Below are 25,611 nucleotides of genomic sequence, written 5' to 3'. Positions count from 1 at the left end.
ATTAATAAGAGGAGAGAACAGCGTGTGTCCAGGGACTGAGAGCAGCTGTCCACGTGACTGCAGATGCGGCAGCCAGCTAGGCTACTATAGGCTGCTGGCCACTGAGGTCTTGAAAACGTTCCTCTTGGAAGATCAGCCAGCAGGGGGTCCTTAATTCCCACCAATCATCTGTGCAGATGTCTGGTTTCACAACGCTAAAACTCAGATTCACAACTTGCACTTTCAGAACGACTGAAAAAACTAGGTGTCCTCAAGAATTCTGGTTTCCTTTATTTTCTTCAGAGATGATTCAGAAATTCTCCTCCCCCTCCTATAGCACAGCAGCGGTAGCTGAGAATACAATGCATGTAAACATCCTGTTACAAGTTGAGGAAAAGCATAAAAGGAGAAAAATGCAGATTTTCAATTAAGTAGAGGAATAAAGGAGATTGACATCGGGGAGATCTTCCAAACATGGCCATAGAGCAATCATGGCAACGTGGCCCTCCTGTGCAAATTGCAGGTACCAGTCAATACAGCACATACACAACTTTCCACTTTGGTGTTTGTTTGTTGGTTTTGTTTCTAAGGTTTTCACCATGGGGCATGTACACTTGGCCAGAGTGTGTGTGTGTGAAAGAGAGAGAGAGTGAGAGAGTGAGAGAAGGAAGAAATCACCTCCATTCTCCTCCTGGGATTCTGGGCATGTGTACATACATGACTTTCAAGCTGCCAGGTCCAAGACTTGAATCACAGCCATGTGGGAGTTCAGCACCTTAACCAACACACCATCTGCTGACCCCCAACTTATCCTTTTGGACATAATATCTTTTCTTGTTTAGGGCTTAGTTTCTACTGACAGAAAATAGTAGAAAAAAGGGCATGGGATTTGGAGTTGGAAACCCCAAACTCTACAATTTACCAGCCATATAACTTTGGGCAAATCAGTGATTCATTTCTCAATTTCTTCAATTGTTAAATCAGGGTTGAGAAAGGACCCCCTGCCAAATACTCTTGGCTTTTGTTAGAAACAAAGAAGGCTATTTATAATAAAACATACTTGTATACCATAAACCCCTATATGGATGTTTATTATAAACCTTAGATGGCCACAAAGCTTCTTCCACAGTTAAAACGATAGTACTGTTTTCCCGGTAAGGATGTATTCCAGTAACTGTTTCTATTGGGGTAAACCATAAGAAAGGTAGTAATCAACACACATGAAATAATTTAAACATACTGTTTCTAACACTCCACTTCTTTTTTTTTTTTTTTTGGAGAGGTTTTCGCTATAGGGCGCGTGCACTTGCCAGACAGACAGAGACATAGAGACAGAAAGCGAGAAATCACCCCCCGGGGGGATGGTCACGCTGCAATCCCTTCTCCTCCATTCTTCTCTCGAGATCTTGGGCACGCACGCACACGCGCCTGGTGTGAGTTTTAAGCCACCGGGTCCAGGACGCGAACCGCGGTCAACTACGTGGGAATCCAGCGACATAGCCATTACGCTAACTGCTGGTTCCCATCTAACACTCCACTTCTTAACCCAACCCCTACCTAACATTCTTACCCAGTTAACAGGAGACTTCAGAGGAGTCACAAGAGACTAGGAGATAAATCTTGATGATATCCCTACTATTCACACAAGAAAGCCTGCCTGGCTCATCACTTTTAGATAAAAATTAGATTGTAACATTCTAAGGGAAATAAAACCTTAAATTATTGTTACAAGAGATGCAATAGGACCGGCCCTGTAGTTTAGTGGTTAAGCGTGGTGAATACCACATGGCCAACCATGATTTGAATCCTGCCTGGCCCTGGCAGCTTGAAAAATGTGCCAGGTGGGTGTGTTTGCAGTCCCCAAATCCCAACAGGCTGGGATATAGGAGAAGGGATTGAAGCATGACATGCTCCATTGAGGGGTGCTTTCTCTCTCTCTCCCTCTCTCTCTCTAGCCAGCACATGTACCCTCTGACAGTTTAAAATAAAATAGCTGCAATAACTATCTTGTATAAAAGTTTCACTGACAAGGCTACAGTTTGGTGATACTTATAATCTGTCCTATCTATGCTGAATACCTTGAAGCTTATTCTTTCATTGGTGACTATACGTGTGTGTTTGCAGAAATGCTAGTTGCAGTTTCAACACTTCCTCAAGACAATCATGAATTAGCAGGAGGTCAGGTAAGAGAATTCTAAGAACCAGGGATAACAATGTACAAAAGAAAAGAAGTGTGAACTAGGAGGGCAGTGCACAATAGTGGTTAAGAATGTGGATTCTAAGGGCCAGCAGATGGAGCGGTGGTTAAGGTGCTGAACTCCCACATGGATGACCACAGTTTGAGTCCTGGACATGGCAGCTTGAAAATGACTTAAGGCACGTGTATGTGCATACCAAAAAAAAAAATCCCAGGAGGAGAATGGAGGCGAAAGGATTGTGGCATGGCCATCCTCACTGGGAAGTGATTTTCTCACTTACCATCACACTGTCTCTCTTCAGTAAGTGCACATGCCCTATAATAAAATCCTTTTAAAAAAGAAAAGAACGTGGACTCTAATTGGAATGAGTTTCCCCCTCTGCTCCTCACTGGCTATGAGATAGTAGATGAGCTGCTCACTGTGCCTTTGCCTCCTCAGTTGGAAACAGATACTAATATCTGCTTCTTAGTGGGTCTGACAGGATAAAAGTCTAAATATACAAAAGGCTTAGAACACTTCCTAGCACTTTAATACCCAGTAAATACTGGCTATCATTATTATCGGACTTTAGAGACATATACCCAACTTCTATTACACCCTAAATTTCAACAACTTCGAGTTTAACGCAAGGTTGCTGCTATCTCCCCTCTTCGATCACACAGGCGAAGCTCTCTTGCCGGTCAGTGTCTATGCAAGGTGCCTGACATTACATACACTCTGATTTTTCCACTCGACAAGGAAAATACCCCTGAATTACTTTACCTATCAGCTCAAATGCTCAAATGCTTACTGTAACTATTCCTCAGAGAAAAAAAAATGCATGAAAGTTTTTTTTTAACAGAAATAAGTAAAATTAAAAGAGAAAGAGGAAAAAAATTACTTTGAATAACAGTTTCAGTCATCCTAAAAGCTATAAATATATCTTCTAAACATTTATCTTGCATGAAGATATGTAATTATTTGGGGCATTCATTTTATTAAAACAGGTTAATGGACTTTTCTTGTTTGTAATAGTGGTTCCTAGATTAATTTATCTCAATGGACTTAAGAAAACTATTTTTAAACATTTACTTTCTTTATTTTAAGGAACCATAGTCCACTTTCCAATCATTTTCCACCTCAGACCAGTTCATGGGAAGAGTCAACAAGTGACTATACCTAACTCTGCTACACATTTATTCCTCCTACTTTATAGCAACAGGCCCAAGGATTCCAGAAGCAATTATCTGATCAGAAGAGATGGCAACAGGACTTAACTTAAAGGACTGTTGGCATTCTAAAAAATTTTTAAAAATGTTTTTTAAATCTTATATTTCCTAAGGATGCTAAAAAATCATAGAAGGACTAGAACTAAGGAACCCCAAGCTGCCACTGCAATTGTAAATTTGTGTTCAATGCCAGATCACATACTAGAATTGAAATGTAGAGCCAGAATGCCATTCATTTTAAAAGTATTAAACAAAGGGCAAAGATGAGAACTACTTATCTGAACAGAACTACAGATCTTGCTTTGTCTCTTTCTCCATAAAAGAAGGATCAGGAAATTTCTCTAAGATGTAAACTATTTGTGCCTAACTATTTCTCTTAATATAAAATATATCAACACATGTTGGCCAAATACCTAGCATCAGTGATTCACAGCCTGGCTTATAGAGTACTATGGGAGCACGCTCCAGTGAATAAAGCAGATGTAATGAAGACTTGGTACACATAGAAGTGACATTCTTGCTGCTTAAGAAAAACCTGTAAGCAGACATGCAAAACATATAGTCCAAACAAGGGAGCCCAACACTTCCCTTTTTTTTTTTTTTTTGTTATAGGGTACATGTACTCGCCAGAAAGACAGAGAGGAACAGAGAGTCAGAAAGCGAGAAATCATCCCTCAGGGAGGATGGTCACGTCACAATCCCTTCTCCTCCATTCTCCTCTCAGGATCTTGGGCACGCATGCACATGCACCTGCCATGAGTTTAAACCACCAGGTCCGGGACTTGAACCGCAGTCGACTACTTGGCAGTGCAGTGACATAGCCATTATGCCAACTGCTGGTCCCAAGCCCAACACTTATTTTGTCTGACCTTTTTTCTTTTTTCAAGCAAATTAAGTCTCTCCTAGAATTTTTTTCTTTCCTCATCAAAAAATCCCAAATAGTTGGGAACCAGCAGTTAGCGTAATGGCTATGTCGCTGGACTCCCATGTAGTCGACCGCGGTTCGTGTCCCGGACCCGGTGGCTTAAAACTCACGCCGGGCGCGTGTGCGTGCGTGCCCAAGATCCCGAGAGGAGAATGGAGGAGAAGGGATTGCGGCGTGACCATCCCCCCTGGGGGGTGATTTCTCGCTTTCTGTCTCTATGTCTCTCTCTGTCTGTCTGGCGAGTGCACGCGCCCTACAGTGAAAATCTCTCCAAAACAAAAAACAAAAAAACCCCAAATAGTCAGACTAGCATTAAAAAATGAAAACAAAAATAGTAAAGGTTTAGGACAGATGATGTTATGTATAAGCACACCAGATTTCTTCAAGCCTTTCTTTTCCATCTCACTAAATACCTACAGAAAGTTCTGCATATCAGGAAAATAGATCTTATAGAATAATCAGCGCTTCTCTTTGCTTCCCACAGGGAGTTTGCAAGGTGACAGAAAACTAAATTCATCATATAATATATAAGAAACTTAAGATAACTCAAGTTTTTGTGATAGATTATAACTGATAAAACTTCCGTCCACCTCCCTGTACCAGCCCACACCCACCTCACCCCACCATGCCATATACTCAAGGCTTTGACTAAGAGAAACTGTATTCTTCCAAGTCACCATTCTATTTTTGTACACCACTCCTTAAATTTAAAATAAATAATTGCAGTTAGTGTCTGGTGTAGACAAGTGGATCCACATTGCAGAAGTCATAGAGCATAGAATCAGAATTATTTAAGAGAGCTACATACTTTTTCTCATTACTTTCATTTGTGTAGGAGATGCCGTAAAACCCATAGTAGGAGCTGGATATATTTGCCGAATACTCTATCTTCAAGGTATAATTGTGTCCTGCTAGAAGGGCTTCAGGGGCAACAATGGCTATCTGTTCATGGAATGGATATTCCAGGATCTCAACATTTTTTTCTTGGTTTGAAACTGCTGACATAAAGGTCACTCTTGAAATATTATGACCTGTGCTATGAAGAATGACATTCCATGTGGCTTGAACAGCCTGAATGGAAATTGCTACTGAACCCGTGAATGTCATTGAGGTTAGGTTTGGGTGTAGGTTCAGTTCATAACGTAATGGCATAATGGCAGTGGGAAGCCTGACTTGTGCCCATGGAAACAACTTCCCGTTTGTTGCAAGTGGCTGAATTAGTCCCAGCGACTGGTTTTTTTTATGGCAGCCTTCTTTGGTAAAGGTACATCTGGGCAGTAGGTAAATCACCATGATTACAGAAATGGCAATCACAATGATGAAAACACAGACCACCATGGTCCTTGCAGAGGGGACTGAGCAAGCCCCGTCTGGGCTCTGCCTGTAGCCAGCTGCACTGTTCCGAAGGCCTGAGCTTCTGTTCATGAAGGACATGCCCAGCAGCTTTGCAGATGACTCATAGTCTTCCTCATCCTCATCCATCTCATGCTCACCAAGACCCCGTACTAGCAACCGGGAACCCCGGGGTTCATATTCCACTTCATCAGGCTCTAGAGGATGTAAACAAGGCTCTTTGGCTAAATCCACCACATCTGGTTCTTCCTCAAACATGCTGTTTTCAATCATATTCCTGGGGAGTTGGAGCCGATCTAAAAAACCAAAACATAAGAACAAGGCAGAGTTAGGGAGGGGGAAAAAAGCTTACAATAAAATGTCTTCTAGCGAGAAATACATTCTAAGGATTTTTTTTCCTTAATTACTAAGACTTATTTCCATCTCAGGGCTACTGAATTAAATAGATGTTTCTGACATTACTGAGTCATCCATTAAAACAGCCACAGTCTTTAGTTTGGACTCAGACCTCTGTGGTCCCAGGCTGGAAAGCACTGTGTGCCCTCCTGGCTGGGCCTAGGCACGTCATTTCTAACCTCGCAGCAACTGTATAAAACGGCAAGTGTTCTGACTACTTCAGACACAAGGAAACAGAAAAATAGAAAGGTTCATTTATCTTCACAAAGTCATACCAATATTTAGTGAAAAACTGATATTGGAGTCCAGGTCTAAAAATCTGATTCCAAGTTTTAGGCTTCTATTATACTGTATCCTCCACTCAAACAAACTGAATAAATAATGAGAACTTACAGCTAAATTACTTATCTTGTGCCTGAAAGTAATCTTTTACCATCAGCAGAACAAAGCCTACATAAAACTACTTATATCTAGCTTGACAGAAACGTCACATATTTTGTGCTATTCCATGATGAGTAACTAAACATAGCAACTCATAACCTATGGAACAAAATACTGATAAACATTAGGATATACTTGACAATTCTGCTACTTAAAGTGTGGTCATGCGCAGACATCGGGATCATACTTCAGCTTGTTAGAAAAGCAGGCTCACTCACATTCCCTCCCTGAGCATGAATTTCAACAAATCCTCAGGTGATTTATGTGCACTTAACTCTGAGAGGCACTGGTCTAAGCTGCTCCATGGTGACATCTCGACCAGCATTAACCAAGCCCACCCCTGGGTATACTCTGGCCCTTCCAAACTGATGGCAATTACCCAGGTCAAGGTAAGTTCTCAAATAAGACAGGAGCAATAAAAGGGTTAAAGAGGCAGGAGGCACAGGGACAGACGCTCCGTTTGGCAGATGGACCCAGAAGGTGCAGCGAGGCAGGGAAGCCAATGCCAATCCCCTATACACATTCTGATTTGAATAATCTGAAGGAATGTCATTCACTGAAATTGAGAATATAGATTTCCATATTCTCTCTGTCAGGCCAGAAAGGAGTGAGAACAGAATTATGGGATGGCATTCAGGATGGGATATAATATATTATATATATCTGTCAAGTGGCCAAGTGAAAATATTTGATTAATAGCATAGTATAAAGGTCTGTTTTTAGGCAGAGGTTCAAAATCTTGACTTTTTCCTGGGCTGCTTGATCTCAAAGAGGTTACCTCTCTTAGCCTCAACTTCCTTATCTATAAATGTAGGAAACATTGCTACTTTGTAGGACTATTGAAAGGATTAGTTATGTGGGACTGGAGCTCAACAGAGGACTCTGGAAGATCCGGAATTCAGATTTCAAAAATAATCATTAAAATCATGCAGATGTGTGAAACTACTGGGAGATAAGGGTCAGGGAGCATGAGCCTTTTAGAAGCAGGCTAAGAAAGAGGGGCAGCAATGGAGAGAGAAGGAAAGGACTTGAGGTAGGGAAACCAGGAGAGCAGTCACAGAAACCAAAAAGAAAAATAAAATAAAAATAAAAATAAAGATAAAAATAAAAAGGGCTTCTGGAAGAAAAGATAGATTAGAATTAAGTGCCCAGGAAGGTCAAACAAAACACAGCCTAGAGACGCCCCTACATATCTGGCAACCAGGGAATCGTGGCTTTTATGGGTGCTTTCAGAGGAGTACTAGAAGTAGAAGCCTGATTTCCAGTGGCACAAAGAAAAGTATGGAAGGCAAAAGAAAGCAAGGGAAGTAGACTATTTTTCTAAGATCCACAGCTCTCTATTGAGGAAATATATAGCATCAAAATTAAAGAAAAAGGACCAGCAGTTGGCATAATGGTTATGATGTCGCTAGATTCCCACATAGTCGACTGTGGCACAAGTTCCAGACCTGGCAGCTTAAATCTCAGGCCAGGCATGTGTGCATGCATGCCCAAAAATGCCAAGAGGAGAATGGAGGGGAAGGTACTGCAGCGTGGCCATCTTCTGGGGAGGTGACTTCTCTTTTTCTGTCTCTCTGTCTCTCTGTCTCTCTGTTCTCTCTGGCGAGCGCACATGCCCTCTAGCAAAAATCTCTCTTAAACAAAAAATTAAAGAAAATATGCTATAGAGAAGAATTAAATGCTTTTAGTTTTTGTTTGTGCTTAAGATGGCGACAACTCAAGCATGTGTTCTGGGGCAAGGGGGTGTAAAGAAAGACAAAAATGTAGAGGTGAGGGAACAGAAAAGGGGAAATGCTGGTATAACATCCTAGAAAGATATGGTGCAATCATAAGAACCCCAAGAGAGGGATTACCTTTATGAAAAGTAGGCACTGTTTTACTCCCAGACTGAAAGACAGGAGATAAAGACAGTGAAATGGCATGTCTTTGAGCATGCACAGCAGAAAGCCTTCATGTTCTCTGTGACAGAGAAGCAAGGCTGCCCAGAGCCAAGGTCATTGTAGGGGAGGAAAAACACAGGGAACTTGAGGAGAATAATAAAGGTCAGATTCATGGGGCAGACCAAGGAGTGGGGACCCTAAAACAAAGTAAGGCAGAGAAGTTCAGAAAGCCTATTGGAATATGCAGTCTTTACAGATATCTTTAGCAGTGCTTACCAGACAGGTCTAAAAGAAAACAAAGTATATTATGTGCATTTTATCACAATTAAAAATATAAAAATAAATTAAAACATTTTTAAAGGAGAAGGAAGTAGTTACCCCAAGGTAACTATTTAGAAAGGATGTGGTGAGAAGCCAAGGGTATAGTGTAGAGGGTACTGGAGAGACAGTGATCATGTGAGAAGTAAATACAGAAGACAGGACAGAAAGGAACGCTTGACAAACAGGATGAGCAACTCGAATTAAAAAGAGCAAATGTCATCTCACAGACTTTAAGCTATCGCATTTTCTAAGAAAATTAGATGAAATGAGATATATTTTCAAATCAACAGCCAAAACAACTTTTTAAAAAAAGGTTTAATAAGTCTTCTTGGGCAGGTGCAAGGCTTGCTATATTCAACTTAGGCCCTAGCAATAAAGCATTGTTTTTCTTCTGAGGATCCTGTGACATTCAGATAGTCCCTGACTTAGATAGTTTGACTTAGATTTTTCAACTTTATGATGGTGTGAAAGCAACACACATTTAGTAGAAACCATAATTTCAAATTCTGAATTTTGATCTTCTTCCACCTTGGCAAACCGCTGTGTAAACAAGATATTCAACACTTTATGATAAAATTGGCTCAGCATTAGATGATTGTGCCCAACTGTAAGCTAATTTAAGTGTTCGGGGCACATGTAAGGTAGGCTAGGCTAAGCTACGGTATTTGGTAGGTTAGGTGCATTAGATACGCTTTTGGCTTAATGTCATCTTATTTTTAGCTTAGGACATAAACCCATTATAAGTAGAGGAACATCCGTATTAATTTCTAGCACTAAAGCTCCAAGTGTGAGACACATTTATATCTTCTAGGTCATTTCCAAATGGAAGCATCATTAGACTTTGAAGTGATGGCTAACTGTCAAAATATTTCTTTAATGAGTATCTTCTTCCATCAAGAATATTTTATTTTTAAGAACTTTAGGCTTAACAGAAAAAGAAAATAAGAGTAGAACTTAGAATACAAATGTATTATTTTTTCTGTATAGTTCTAATCAGATAAAACATTTCCCAGCCTCCCAACCCATGCTCAAAGAAAACCACTTCCTGTTAATCACAGTGCTTTGTTAACTTACAAGTTTAGAGAAATCATTGTCTCACACAAATCTGAAGGCCAGCCACTGATAGGGCCATATTCTGAATACACACACACACACACACACACACACACACACACAATGTCTGTTTACACCTCAAGTATAAGCGATGACATAAAACATAAACACAGGATGCCCTGCCTGCATTAGTGTTTTACCCCAAGTATATAGTACTTTTTCACAGACCACCTTTAATTCTCCAGATGGAAGACCCAAAGCATGACTCTGGATACAAGATTAATCTAAGGTCTTTCTCCTCCCTCCACTTACCTTGTCTCCCTTGTGAAGAGAGAAGTGAATGGATGACAGGATGGGAGGCAGGAAGATGAGAGAAATGATTCAGTTCATGAACACCATAAGCTCATTTTACTCTGTTTAGTTCCAATAAGAGAGACTAAGATATACTTTTCCCTTTCAAGCCATGCCTAAAGTTCAGCACATACAAAAGTGCTCTGGGAGACTTTTGCTTCCAATGAGACAGAGTAACTGGTACCAGAGTATTTTTGCTCTCATAAACAATTATTAAACTAAACAAAATAATAAAACTGTTTCACATACTGGATAATAGCAAGACTATGACCCACGATCTCTTTGGTTCTCTACCTTGGGACAAGTTTCTGATTGTACTACAGCAAGCTGGAGACCAAGCAGAACAGGGTTGGCAGACAGATCAGAGCACCAGGGAGGATGATGCTATGCTGAAAGGGGAACACAGAGGGCTTTCTGAGAGCTTTAGTCAAACACGCTGTAACTCCATAAGGTACACAGAGTGTCTGCAATATGGTTAAGATAAAAGAGCAACACGAGAGGTCAAGCAGTATAGGGAAGCAGTCCAACCCAGCGAGAGCAAAGACAACTCATCAATAACCTGGGGGGGGATCAGCAGTTAGCGTAAAGGCTATGCTGCTGGACTCCCACGTAGTCGACTGCGGTTCACATCTGGAACCCAGTGGCTTAAAAAACTCACACTGGGTGCGTGTGCGTGTGTGCCCAGGATCCTGAGAGGAAAGTGGAAGGGAAGGGATTACGGCATGGCCATCCCCCCCGGGGATGAAATATTCTACAGAGAAGTTTTTTTTTTTTTTTTTTTTTTAAATAGCACCTCTACAGTGCATCAATACTGTCCAATACGTAATAAAAAGTTACTATTCAATGAAATGAAAAAACTGTGACTCATAAAAATAAAAGTCATTAGAAAGCAACCTTCAGGTGGCCCGATACTGCACTTGGGCAAAACCCTTAGAGCAACTCATTACAAATATATACCAAAGAACATGTTTTTGTTTTGTTTTAAGGGTAATATGTGAACAGATGGGGAACTTTAGCAGAGTAATTGAGACTATGAAAAAGAACAAATGGGAGAAAAAAAATAACAAAATGAAAAAATTGCTGAATGAACCTAATAGCAGACTGGAGACAGCAGAAGAGTCTGTGAACTTGACAGGCCATTAGAAATGACCAATTTGAGGGAATCAGCTGTTAGCATAATGGCTATGTCGCTGGATTCCCACGTAGTCGACCGCAGTTTGCGTCCCGGACCCGGTGGCTTAAAACTCACTCTGGCCGCGTGTGCGTGTGTGCCCAAGATCCCGAGAGGAGAATGGAGGAGAAGGGATTGCAGCGTGACCATTTCCCCTGGGGGGTGATTTCTTGCTTTCTGTCTCTATGTCTCTGTCTGGTGAGCACACGTGCCCTATAGCAAAAATCTCTCCAAAAAAAAAAAAAAAAAAGAAATGACCAATTTGAGAAACAAAGGGAGAAAATGGGATAAAGCGTGAGGAATTTGTAGGACAATTATCATACAGTCTAGCATATATGTAAAGGGAACCCCAGAAAAAGTGTGAGAAAAGCAGAAAAATATATATAAACAAGGAAATGGTAAAAAAAAAAAATTATTGAGCCAAACAGTATAGAGGTAGTAAAGGTGGTTAGATCTCACATGACTAACTGTATAATTTGAGTCTGAACCAGCAGCTTAAAAAACATGTCGGGTACGTGTGCATGTGTGCCCAAAATCCCGAAAGGAGAAATGTAGGGGGAAGGGATTGCAGTATAGTCGTTCCCACTGGGGTGTGTTTTCTCACTTTCTCTCTCTTTATCTTCCTCTCTCTCTGGCAAAAGCATGTATGCTATAGCAATTTTTTAAATTAACTTTGATATTAAAATGCCACCTATCATATCTAAAATGTTTAGCAAACCCCAAAATGATAAGTACAAAGAAAATCATACCTAGGCACGTTACTGTCAAACTGCTTAAAACCAAAGAGAAAAAGAAAATCTTTTAAGAAGGGTTAAAAGTAACATGTTACCCAGTGGCTTAACCACATGCCAGGCACATGTGCATGCATGTCCAAGATCCCAAAAGAATAGAGGAGAAGGGACTGTGATGGGGTCATCCCCCTAGGGAGTGAATTCTCACTTTGGCTTTCTGCCTCTCTCTGTCTTTCTGGTGAGCACATGTGCCCTATAGAAAAAAAAAATCTCTAAAACAACCCCAAAACACAAAAAACAACAAAATGTTACATACAACAGAACAATACAAAGAATAGTGATTTATCACAACAATGATAATGAGGAGATAATAAAACACTTTTGAGGGGCTAGAAGAAAAAAATTAGGCATCCATATCTAGTGAAAATATCCTTCAGAATAAGGGTGAAATGAAGACATTTTCAGATAAATGAAAATTGACAGAATTCATCACAAGCAGATGTGAAATATAAAAAAATATGAAGGAGGTTCTTCAGGATGAAAGAAAATGATACCAGATGGAAGCTCATATCTTTAGAAGGAAAGAATACTGAAAATGATACGTGAGCATTAAAAATAAAAATGTATGTTCTCTTTGTTATTTCCTTAAAAAGACTATCTTTAAAGACTATATGTTTAAAGCCAAAAAAAAAAAACTATTGTGAAAGGTATATAACAAATATGAAAATAAAGCATATGATATTAAGAGCATAAAGAATGGAGAAATTGAGTAAGAAGAATTATAATAAATTATAAATGAGAAGGGTAAAAGGGACGTCTCAAGTAAGAAGTAAGAGGTAGAAAGTAGAAAGTGGGAAGGATCAGAAGTGAGAGGTAGAATGTTGAAAGTGGGAAGGATCAAATGTAAAATCCAAAGTGGTACAATACTGATTATATGCAGATTTTAGTAAGTTAAGGGTGCACATGCATATTATTTTCCCTAGAATAAACACTGAAAAGCAATTTAAAAAAAAACATAGATGGCAAAGAATTAAAGAGAGTGAATCGAAATATTAAAAAAAAAACACCTCAATAATCCACGAAAAAGGCAGGTAAAGGAAAAACACACAAACAAAAACAATAGAGAAAAATAAAAACAGTGGCAAAATGGCAGACTTAAACTCAACCATATAAATAATTACATTAACAGTAAATGAACTATACAGTCCAACTAAATGGCAGAGATTGTCATACTGGGGGAAAAAAAAAACAACAGCTATATACTGTTTATAAGAATACATTTTAAATTTAAAGAAACACAAGGGTTAACAAAGTAAAGAGAAATTTTATAAGGAGAAAAGCAACAGAATGAGATACCAATCCTAATATGTATATACATAATAATAAGAATTTTGAAATTCACAAAATAAAAAATGATTAAATTCAAGAAAGGAACAAATATCCTCAATCATAGCTGGAGATTTTATCACCTTTTTCTTGATAAATGATAGGACGAGACAGATCTGAACATTAGTACCAATTAATTTAGTATGATATTTATAGAACATTAAATAACTCGAAATACATAAGGTACTTTTACTAAGATGGAATAAAAAATAAATAATAAAATAAGTCTCAATAAATTTCAAAGACTTTAAAAAATCTTTTTATAGACTTTGTTCTGCTACCACAATAGGAACACTTAAAAAATCAATTAGTAAGTTAGACAGTCAATATCTGGGGGAAATAAAAAATAAATAACCCATGGGTCAAAGAAGAAACCACAGAGGCCAGCAGGTGGCACAGTGGTTGAAGCACTGAACTCCCACATGGCTGACTGCAGTTCAAGTCCTGGATCTGGTGACTTGAAATTCATTCCAAGCACAAGTGTATGCATTCCCAAAATCCTGAGAGGAGACTGAAGGAGAAAGAACTGAGGTGTGGCCATTCCCCCTGGAGGGTAATGTCTCACTTTCTCTCTGTATCTCTGGCAAGTGCATGTACCCTACAGCAAAAGTCTCTCAAAAAAAAAAAAAGAAAAGAAAAGAAAAGAAAGAAATCATAATGAATTTAGCTAATATTTGAAATAGATAAATAATAAGTAGACAATGCACCAAATTTGATAGAAATTTATTGTTTTAAATGCCTATTTAGAAAACAATTTAAAAACAATCACATAAGTTTCCACTCTAAGAAGCTGGAAAACAGCCAATTAAACCTTAGTAAGTAGGAGAAATAACAGAACACAAATCAATGAAATGTAAAACAGATAAAAAAACAAAATTAAAGCAGAAAATATGCTGCTGTGGGGCAGGAAAACAGTGTTTTTGACTGTTTATTCTCCAAGACATTGATCTAAAAATCCATATATATCAAGTTCTAGTGGATATCCGATACCAATTTTTCACTTTTCACAAGTCTGGTTAGGTTAATTAAAGGGACAAATCAAAACTGGGTCATGGGCCAGAGACAAAGATCCTCTTTAACAAGCCACACTATCTTAACATTTGTCCCTTTTTCAAGAACGTCTGGCAAATGCAAAATCATTTAGCCAGTAATAATGCTGGTTATACCCAAATTTAGAATATACTATGTTCTCTCCCTTTATTTCAAGTTAAAAGCTAGGGAAATTTTCTTTGTGAATCCAACTATTTCAAATAAAGTGAAAAGCTACATTAAAGGCACTCTTAGAATCTCATCATAAGTGTCAAAAGTTAAAAAAGAAACTTAAGTAAAATACTACCTCACTGATCTATCTTTGTATATGGGTTTTGTACTTTTTTCTTCTTATAAAAAGAAACCCCTTTTAATTTTAAGTGTCCATTTAAAGTTTTAACCAAGACTTTCAAACAGGAAAAAAACAAACAAACAAACAAACAAAAAAAAAACACTTAGTTTTTAAGCATCTGATTTAAAATTCTTACTTCACTTAAGGAAATCATAACTCTGAGGCTCTTTTGCAGAAATACAACCATCTTGTAATAGTTGAGGTTATAGCTATATAAAATGAATCTCTATAGCTAGCACCTTTGTTCTGAATCTCAGAGACCCAATGCCAAGCTTATATATGAACTAAATTTGTCCTTGGCTCTCAGCCATGTTTCCACAAATCTGTAAGCACACAGTGCCTGCTCTGTCTGACCAGTGTGTGAGACCATACATGTGTTACAAACGTCTTGGTTTCTCGCAAGCATGCGTGACTGCTGTAACCACTTCACTTTTGCACTCTGATCCCACCTTCCTGAATCTCTTCAGCTCACTAGCCTCTCTTTTCTTCATTACAGTAGTTCAATGTAATCTTTTCAAGTCCTTAGTCTTTTACCTTTTAAAACTCAACCCAACTATTTTTGGAACAAATGTTTTACTCTAACCAGTTCCTTTCCTCTCCCTAAAATAGTATGCTATTACATTAAGATGCATAACTGTTCTCTTGGGATAGAAAGGTTACAAAGGCTGCAACAAAGAAATAACCAAACAGGCCCTGAGAAAAATAACCCAGTAAAAGTTCTACAGATATTCCCCCACGGTAACTCCTTGGACAATCAAAGAAAAGCAACTTGATTTATAGTAAACCTGGCATTACCTAGCCATCACTCTAAAGTCGTCTTGCCAACTTGCAAGATTATCCAGTACAGGCTTGCTTCTTGGTAGCCACTGAACATAGAGTTTTGTTTATAATTAGACTGTGCAGTGTTAATTATGCTGGTTGCCCTGCCAATGCTCTACAGAGGCTGTAGGGAGAGATCAAAACAATCATTCCAGAATTATGAGTCACTTTACTCTCTCCACACTACATCCGACTGGCAGCTTTTTGAGAACCTGAAAAATAGAGGTTGTACACACTATTTGCCAAACAGCCTGTATGGCTTCCATGTTTAAGACGAAATACTGAGTTCCAAAACCTGCTCCACATTCACTCTTCTAGAATAATGCACACATTTTAATCCTGATAACTTTTTGCTTATTAAAAAAATTATAAGTTGAAGAAAGGTTTAGAAAAATCTCAAGGCCTGGTTGAGAAATTCTCTCTCAAGAAGGGAATTTCTGCATTAGTAAACCGCAATTATAAATTGTTTCATACATGGATAATTCTTCCAGGGAGGGGGTTCTTATTTCATTCATCTTCGTATTCCTGGTGCCTAGCAGGAAGAAAATCTTCAATAAATGTTAAAATGAAAGTAATAATATCTAGTGATTGCATGTATAAAATAAAAAAAGAAAGAAGAAACAATATCTAACACATTAATATGAAAATGAAAATTGCCTCCATGCCTGTGTATAAATTCTTCAAGAGCTGAAATGAGGTTTCCTGAAGCTTAGAATAAGACAGAACTCATAGGCTAGCTCTGAGGTCATTAATAAGGTCCTCGAACACCAGCTGTGGGGCTGTCTTACATCAGCAGGGCTTAGGAGTATAGCAATGGTTAAGGGCTCTGAGTCACTACATTTCATTTCTACTGGACACTGCAGAATATTTCCTCTTCTCTCCTCAAAGGTGAAATCTAATTTAAATCAATTATGGTTCAAGAAGCATAACATATGGTGAAGAGAGGCCTGGGGATTCTAGTCCTGGCTCCATCCTTTAGTGCATGATGGAGCCTTAGTTGTCTCAGTGGTGAAATGGGGATGATAAATGCCCCATCTACTTAGTTGTCCTAGGGGTCAAATCAGGTAAGTGGGTCACAACACTGCAATCCACCTCAACCATGGTGGAACTTTTGAAATGATCTGTTTCACATAAAGTTTGATATAAAGGTTTTATGTTTTACAAGATATTTGTCAAATATTAAATAATTAGGGTAGAAGCTTCAAAATTCTTAGTAAACATACATATCTTTTAGTTTTCACCTAAGGACTTTAGTATTTCTCTTCAAGATCTATTAGTATAGTCCCCCCCACCCCCCGCCATGCTTTTTACTATAAAAAGATGATGTTTAAATGATATTTGCGGGGCTGGAAGGTGGCGTGGTGATTAAGGCACTGGACTCCCATGGCCGACTGTCCAGGATTTGGTGGCTTTCTCTCTCTCTCTTTGTTCGAAATGATTAATACTACTACTAATAATACATAAAATGAAATAAATTTTTTAAAATGCTATTTGCAGCACATATCAGTGAATAAGTTCACAGAATACAAAGAGTCTAGAGACTCTTTGGTAAGAGAGCCCCATAAATACCAAAGGATCAAGCTAAGCAACAACTGCAGCCTCTTGCGTCTTTTAGGACCAGCTAAGTGTTGCTCATGCAGGACCTCAACTGTGATGAAACTTTTGAAATTATCTGTTTCACACAAAGTTTGATATAAAGGTTTTACATTTTACGTTACCAGACTTACAAGACACTTGTCAAATGGCTGTCTTGATATAGGGATGCTACAGCTGCTCACAAAATGCCCCTAAGGATTCAGGGTATTTAGAGGCCTTGCTCCAGATATCTGTAATAGCTACAATTTGTAAGAAGGTAACTTAAATTTATATAATGTTCAACTTTTCTGGCTGAAATAATCTGAAGGCAATATTATACCAACATCAATTATACTTTACCAACTAAAACACTCAGTAAACTTTCCACCATGTTCAAATTCTCTACTGCAATGCATTTACTGAGTCTAATCATAGCCATTATTTTCTGTGCAGTTTTGTAGACCTATAAAAAACAACAACATATCAGTGCTAGAGAGAAGAAAAAAGGAGGAATCAGCTTCTCGTTTAATTTTACAGCTATGAAGAACATTGTCTTAAATATCTATCAAGAAGACATTTTAAGATGAAATTGAGCATTTTACTAGAAAATGCTAATGGCCAAAGACAGTATCAAACACAAATAAAAACTATAACATTCTGAATTCTTAATTCACATTAAAAACTAAAAATAAGAAAAGGACTGGAAACTACAAATGCACCGTGGGCAGCATGTACACATAGAAGAAGAAAGATGAACTCCAATCAGTGGCTACAAATGCAAAATGAAAGCTTTGATCAGTAAGACAGTATTATCGACTGAGTTTGTACAATTTGATGTATAAATCAAATGCTAAAGGAATGCATTTTCCTTTATGGTTTCCATTTTCAACTTGTTTTTAGAAATTTCCCCTTAAAATGATATTTGCTTTCAAATATCATGACCTAGTTCTGCACAGCTATACTCAATAATGAGTTTAAAGCAGAGAATACCTTTTTTTTTTTTTAGATTTTTGCTATAGGGCATGTGTGCTCACCAGATAGAAATACAGAGACAGGAAAGGTGAGACGTCATCCCTGAGGGAGTTAGCCATGTCACAATCCCTCTCGGGATTTCGGTCACAAATGTACACATAACCAATGTATCTTTCAAGCCACCGGGGCTGGGACTCAAATGGTGGAGTCAGCCATGTAGGATCCAATGCCTTATCTACCAAGCCACCTGCAGAGGATTCTTTATTATTATTATTTTTTCCTAAAGATATTTGCCAAAGGAGATGTGTGCTCCCAAGAGACAGAGAGACAGTGAAAGGGAAAGGGAGAAATCACCCCCTAGGGAGGAAAGCCATGCTACAATCCCTTCTCCTCCAATCTCCTCCTGGGATTTTGGGAATGTATGCACATACATCTGATGTGAGTTTCAAGCCAATAGATTGGGACTTAGATTGTGGTGGGCCATATGAGAGTCCAGCACCTTAGCCACTATGCCACCTACTGGCCCCCACCAGATAATTCTTAAAATCATGCCTCATCAATACATATCAACAGTCTAAAATATGCTCTTTAACTAAGTAACTCCCCCAGAATTATCCTAAGAATAACTTTGGAGATACATGTATAAGAGTGTTCACAGAACTATTATTTACATAATAAAAACAAAAAGAGAGGGATGGGGGAACAATCTAAACTTTTAGAAACAATATCATACCCAATAAAATATTATGCAGATGAAAAAAATGTTTATTTTTATTTTAAATATGAAAAGGTGTTCAAAGTATATAAAGAAAAGCAATTGAATTTTAAATCAATAAATATTTGTCCAGTTGGACACAATGTAAAAAAAAGTGTGAGGTGTGTTATATTGGGTACATTTTCTTCTTCGTTTTTTTTGAGAGGTTTTTGCTATAGGGCAAGTGTATTTGCCAGAAAGACAGAGAGAGACAGAGAGCTAGAAAGCGAAAAATCACCACCACCACCCCCCAGGGGGGATGGCCACACCGCAATCCCTTTTCCTCCACTCTCCTCTCGGGATATTGGGCACACACGCACACGCGCCTGGTGTGAGTTTAAGCCACCGTGTCCGGGACTTGAACTGCAGTCGACTACATGGGAGTTCAGTGACATAGCCATTACACCAACTGCTGGTCCCGATTTTCTTCTTTTTATATGCAACAAATAGGAATACGAATCACATTTTAACCTGCCAATATCTAATGTTGATAAATTTAGTGAAAAACTACCAGCATTGTTGGAGTGTTTCAGAAATGGCCCTGGAGGCCAGCCGGGATGTAGTGGTTAAGACAGACTGGATCCCATATGGCCTACTGCTCAATTCAAGTCCCGGGCCTGGCACCTTGAGAAACATTCCAGGTGCAAGTGTTCAAAATCCTGAATGAAGGGAGAAATGGAGAAGGGATCACAGCATGGCCATCCCCCATAAGCGGTAATTTCTCACTTTCTTCTCTCTGCCTCTCTCTTGCAAGTGCATGTGCCCTCTGGCAAATAAAAAATCAAAATAAAAGGAAGGAAGGAAACTAGGAAAGTCAGAAAGTGCCCTGAGAATAGAATCAGGAAATCTGGACACTATGAGAGAATACTCTCCCATGGAACCTCCTATTAAGAGGGAGAATCAGCCCAGCCAGGTGTCATAATGGTAAAGGCAGCTGGATCACACATGGCCAGGTGTATGGTTTGAGTACTGAACCTGATGGCTCAGAAGATATGCACAGCATATGTGTGTCCCCAAAATCTTGAGAGAAGAGTAGAAGTGAAGGTTATGTTATATAACAATGTGGCCAGACCCTTGGGGGGTGATTTCTCACTTTCCTCCTCTCCTCTTCTCTCTCTCTCTCTTCTCTCTCTCTCTCTCTCTCTCTCTCTGCCTCTAGTGAGCACAGGCACATTATAGCAAAAACAAAAACACACAAAAAAGAAGTAGAGTCTATCTCCACCCCTTGAATCTGTATTGGCCTTATAATGTGTTTTAATCAATGAAATGCAATGGAATTGATAGTGTAGAATTTCCTCTTTTCTTCTCTTCCTTTCTCCTTCTCTTTCTTCTTTTTTTTTTTTTTTTTTGAAGAGGTTTTTGCTATAGGGCACGTGTGCTCACTAGATAGACAGAGACAGAAAGTGAAAAATCACCCCCCAGGAGGGTGGGCCACACTACAATCCCTTCTCCTCTACTCTTCTCTCAGGATCTTGGGCATGCATGCATATGCACCTGGTATGAATTTTAAGCACCAGGTCCGGGAGTTGAACTGCAGTCGACTACGTGGGAGTCCAGCAATGTAACCATTATGCCATCTGCTGGTCCAGATAGTTTAGAATTTCTAACTTTAGGCTAAAAGACCTTGTAATTTCCACTATTTCTCTTTATTGCCCTGGGAGCCCCATGAGAAAGAACCCTAAACGAGCCTATGTATGCATGAGGAACCACATGGAAAGACAAGTCCAGTTACCAGCCAGCACCAATGGCCAAATACATGAGTGAAGTTATCTTTTCCTCTTTTTTCTTTTCTTTTCTTTTTTATTTTTGAGAGAGAGAGAGAGATTTTTTTTTTTTTTTTTTTTTTTTTTTTTTTTTTTTTTTGCTATAGGGCGTATGTGCTTGTCAGAGAGACAGAGACAGAAAGCAAGAAATCACTCCCACCCTCCCAGAGGGGATGACCATACCACAATTCCTTCTCATTCATTTTCCTCTAGGGATTTTGGGCATACATGTACACGTGAGTTTTAAGTCGCCAGGTTCAGGACTCAAACTATGGTCGATTACATGGGAGTGCAATGACATAAGCATTATGGCATCTACTGGTCCCCGGGTAAAGTTATCTTAGACTCTCCTGGTCCAAATCAGGTTGCCAAATTACAACTGCAACCAGAGTGACCCCGGGCAAGATCAGCTGAAGAAACCCAGTCCAAATTGTTGACCCACAGAGGAATCATGAGAAGGAAAAAAAAACTAAAAATGGTGTTGTTCTGTTATTAGCTTTAGTGATATATTATATAGCAATATATGATCAATTTATTCATCACTCACAGAGTATCACTATTAGTGTTTTGGTATTCCATTTGTCTAGACTAATTTATCGCTTAAGATAAAACTGAAACTATGCATAGACTAGTTCTATGATTCTATGGTAACTTTGAAATGGGAAAACATGCAGGGCCTCATGGTTACTCCAGACTTTTAACTCAGAAACATAAGGAGAGAACAGAGAACTTGGGATTCAGAACATTTTGCATGCTTTACAGAAGCTCCATACAGCTGTGGGCTTTTTTCCCCACACCCAAGGGCCTTAATGTACTCAAGTTTCTCACTTTCTCAGTGGATGTGAGGAAGCTCTGCTGGGATCCTAGCACAGCACCAGGTTAAGACATCAAGAAAAGTATAACCAAGTTTATCATCACTCACACCACCTTCACCCCATCGCAGGTACTGGAGATAACCAATATTCACCAGGGCTTTACTATACACACCACACTGGGTGAGCAAAGGAGAGTGAGCAGTTAAGGACTCTGGAACCAGACTGCTCTGCCACTTTCTGTGTCACCTTGAGGAAGTTGCTCATCTTTCCACGCCCAGTTTGCTCATCTGTAAAATGAGGATAATAATGGTACAGTCTTGTGCTGCTTGACAATAGGAATACATTCTAACGAATGGGACTTTGCGTGATTTGGCTGTGCAAAAATCACGCAATGTACTTACACAAACCTAGATAGGATAGCCTACGACACACCTAGGCTTTATGGTAAAGCTTATTGCTGTACCACATAACTACCAATCTCACTATTTTACACTGAATTGTCACCAACTACAGTCACTCTGCCATGGTCAAGTACTCTAGAACTCATTCCGCTTAACTGCTTTTACTCTTACATCTGGGAGAAAACAACATGAGATTAAATCAAGCATAAGAGAAAAATGATGCATTCAAGAGCTACAGTACACAGAAGGGGTGCCAGGCTGCTGCTGGCATAACAAGGCATACTGTGCTACAGCAAACTTGTTATGCAGATAGAAGGTATACACTCTAAAATAAGGCAAATACAGTAAATACATAAACCAGTAACGGTCATTTATGGTTATCAAGAATGATGTGCTTGGGACCAGCAGTTAGCATAATGGCTATGTCGCTGGACTCTCATGTAGTTGACTGTGGTTCGAGTCCCAGCCCCGGTGGCTTAAACTCACGCCACGTGCGTGTGCACGCATGCCCAAGATCCTGAGAGGAGAACGGAGGAGAAGGGATTGTGGTATGGCCATTCCCCCTGGGGGGTGATTTCTCGCTTTCTGTCTGTCTCTCTCTGTCTGTCTGGCAAGTGCACACGCCCTATTGCAAAAAAAACCTCTCCAAAAAAAAAAAAAAAAAAGAATGATGTGCTGCAGAACTGTGTATGCTACACTTTCAGACGACTGGCAGTGTGGCAGATTATTGACACCAGCATCAGCACACACACGAACTGCACTGCGAGGTTACAAGGAGTCACTATCACTAGATGACAGAAACGTTTCAGACCCATTATATATACCCTTACGGGACCAGCATCCAATATGCAGCCATCGTTTACTGACTACACCGAATTCACTGGGTTGTGAAAATTTAATGAGACACAAGCAAAGCATTTAGAACGCGGCCTAGCGCAGGATGAGTGCTCAATAATTACTAGCTCTCTGCAGTATTAATCAGCACTTCACATGTTGTCTCTTTCGATCCTCACAACAGTTTGCAGATGGAGTTGGAGAGGCTAACAAACCTGCTAGTAAGTGACAGAATCAAGTTCAAAGCCACATTTTTTTTTCTCACTGCGGTACCTAAACCCTTCTATACTATGTGATGTGACTTCAGAATATAAAATAGCCCAGGAGTGTCGAAGCAGGTTCCTACTACGTCAGGGACAGAACGTAGAACTAACCCCCGACTCATCAAGAGTATGAAATTATCGGGACCAGCAGTTAGCGTAATGGCTATTTTGCTGGACTCCCACGTAGTCGACCGCGGTTCGAGTCCTGCGGCTTAAACTCATGCCGGGTGCGTGTGCATGCGTGCCCAAGATCCCGGGAGGAGAATGGAGGAGAAGGGATTGTGGCGTGGCCATCCCCCCTGGGGGGTGATTTCTCGCTTTCTGTCTCTCTGTCTGTCTCTGTCTGTCTGGCGAGCGCACGTGCCCTACAGCAAAAAAGCCTCTCAAAAAAAAAAAAAAAAAAGAGTATTAAATTACCCAAATACTACACGATGCCCATTGTACTGAAAGTAAATGTTTATTCTTTTAGAAAATTAGAAGAAAACCATCGTTGCTGTTTTAGAAAACTGGAGGGTTTTTTAAAAGAACCTCTAATTACATTAAATTTTACAGATAAAACAATTAACTTTTGCCCAAAAACATTCAGCTGGGTAGTAAAAATGACAAAAAGGAGGCTTTTTTTTTTTTATTTTAACTTTTCCACAGGAAGATGAAAGTGAAACAAGTGAACTTAACCCACAGAACTACTCAGCTAAGTTTAGTTCTACCCAAATTTGGCCTGGTGACTTTGAAAACAACCACTTTCCCAAACTTAAAGGAAATGGTTAGGCAACCTTAAAAAAGTCATTTGTTCTTGCATTACAGTGAGTCCTTTCTTAAGTGAGTCCTTTGCAAATAATGGGACATCCTAAAATTGCTCAGTTGAAGCAAGTATACATGACACTACAAGTTATTACTCTTTTCTGGATATTCTTCTTCCTTTAAAAAGAGCAAAGAGAACTCATTTTTAGAAATGTTTTTACGTTTTATAATAAAATGGATTCTAAAGATTTTAAAACCAAACCAGAAGAATAAAACCTTTTCAGAGAACAGACATGCTGATAGTTCATGACTGAGTAATATTGTTCCCTCTGAGTAATACTGTGTGTGTCTTGATCTGAGACAAAACAGAGACAAACATGATTATTGAAAAATTCATTATTAGGGAAATGTTTCATGTTGTACTACAGTTGATTTTTTGAGGAAAAAAATCTATGTGCATCTTTCCCATCTTTTGTTTTCAAAGCACACTTTTAATTGACATGAGTACTGGTACATATTCATGAGTACAGTGGTTTTTTTAGTACATGAATATGATCAAGTCAGGGCAATAAACACATTCACCATCTTCATGTTGTGAACATTCAAAATCTACTATTTTGAAATACACATTGAATTGTCACCAACTGTAGTCACTCTGGCGTGGGCAAGCATCCTAGGGCACATTCTGCCACCCTGCTGGGACTCTCCTATCTGGTAACCAACTTCTCCTCCTTCCTTCCCCGATGCTAGTATCCAGTTTCACTTCCACTTGCCAATCTTCTAGCTTCCACCAATGAGAACACGCAGTTTTGATCTTTTATTGCCTGGCTCATTTAACTTAAGAATTATTTCTTTGCTGTTTCTTCTTTTCCCTGAAGTGCTTAGTTGATTCCTGGCACAGTAATATGTGGGACTCAGATGAGAAACTGTATTTTCTAATATAAAAGTTTTCTGCCTGAGTGATACAATTTTATTCACTGATTTTTAAAAATTTTTGACACAATTATTTCTAATATGTTTAACTATTTTTTGACCTTACAAACATAAGTTGAACATAGAGCACAATTGGCAAAGGTCAAAGAACTGTACTATAACTTGTTGGAGCATAGTTCTGAGCTTGGCTGATAAAAATACTTACGTGGGGAATGACACCCACTAACCCACACCTCAAAATATGGCCGATTTGCTAAAATGCATTTCAATGAATGACTTAAGGTTTATAGCAACTCATGCTGCATGAAGTTTTTGTTTTTTAGTTTGCTACAGGTGTGTGTGCAAAGTGAACAAAGAGAGAGAGAGAGAGTGAGAAATCACCCCCCAGGGAGAATAACCAAGCCACAATCCCTTCTCCTCCATCATCCTCTTGGGATTTTGGGCGCGCGCGCACACACACACACACACGCACACATGCATCCTGCGTGATTCCCAAGCCAGTTTGTCCAGGATTCACACTGCACAACCGGTCACATTAGGATACGGTCGCCTTAACTCCACGCCATCTGCTGGCCCTTGCTTTTATTTCTTAAACTTTAGTTCAGATTTTTCATTCAAACTGCTGTTGTTTGTTCTAGCTGTTTTTCAGGGGATTTGTCAGTTCAACTGAAAGGCATTTTTTTTTAATTATTTTTTAAAGAGTTATTTATTTATTTATTTATTTTTTTGAGAGGTTTTCGCTATAGGGCGAATGCGCTTGCCAGACAGACAGAGAGATATAGAGACAGAAAGCGAGAAATCACCCCCCAGGGGGAATGGTCACGCCTCAATCCCTTCTCCTCCATTCTCCTCTTGGGATCTTGGGCATGCACGCACACGCGCCCAGCGTGAGTTTAAGCCACTGGGTCCAGGACGCGAACCATGGTCGACTACATGGGAGTCCAGCGTCAACTATTGCTGTTTTTAT

The 25,611-nt window shown here is 39.3% G+C and overlaps 1 protein-coding gene across 7 annotated transcripts in view; it reads right to left on the bottom strand.

The window, feature by feature from the left end:
• LNPEP (leucyl and cystinyl aminopeptidase) overlaps nucleotides 1-25,611 on the bottom strand; it is a 123,228-nt gene that overhangs the window by 78,086 nt on the left and 19,531 nt on the right. For 5 of the 7 annotated variants that reach the window (XR_337605.3, XM_006169865.3, XM_006169868.3 and 2 more), the window contains one exon: nucleotides 5,119-5,959. Coding sequence is in view for 6 of the 7 variants with exons in the window: in XM_006169865.3 (XP_006169927.1) it covers nucleotides 5,119-5,959 (841 nt within the window). In the remaining variant the exon portion in view is untranslated. Of the gene's footprint in view, nucleotides 1-5,118; nucleotides 5,960-16,067; nucleotides 16,108-21,644; nucleotides 21,760-25,611 lie in introns of those variants that run through there. The other 2 variants (XM_006169867.3, XM_027768832.1) reach the window with 2 other exon arrangements.

The sequence above is a fragment of the Tupaia chinensis genome, unplaced genomic scaffold, assembly GCF_000334495.1.
Source record: "Tupaia chinensis unplaced genomic scaffold, TupChi_1.0 Scaffold147554_1, whole genome shotgun sequence".
NCBI classification, from domain to species: Eukaryota; Metazoa; Chordata; class Mammalia; order Scandentia; family Tupaiidae; genus Tupaia; species Tupaia belangeri.
Note: the sequence above shows the minus strand (reverse complement) of the source record. Positions and strands in the feature narration are given on the sequence as shown.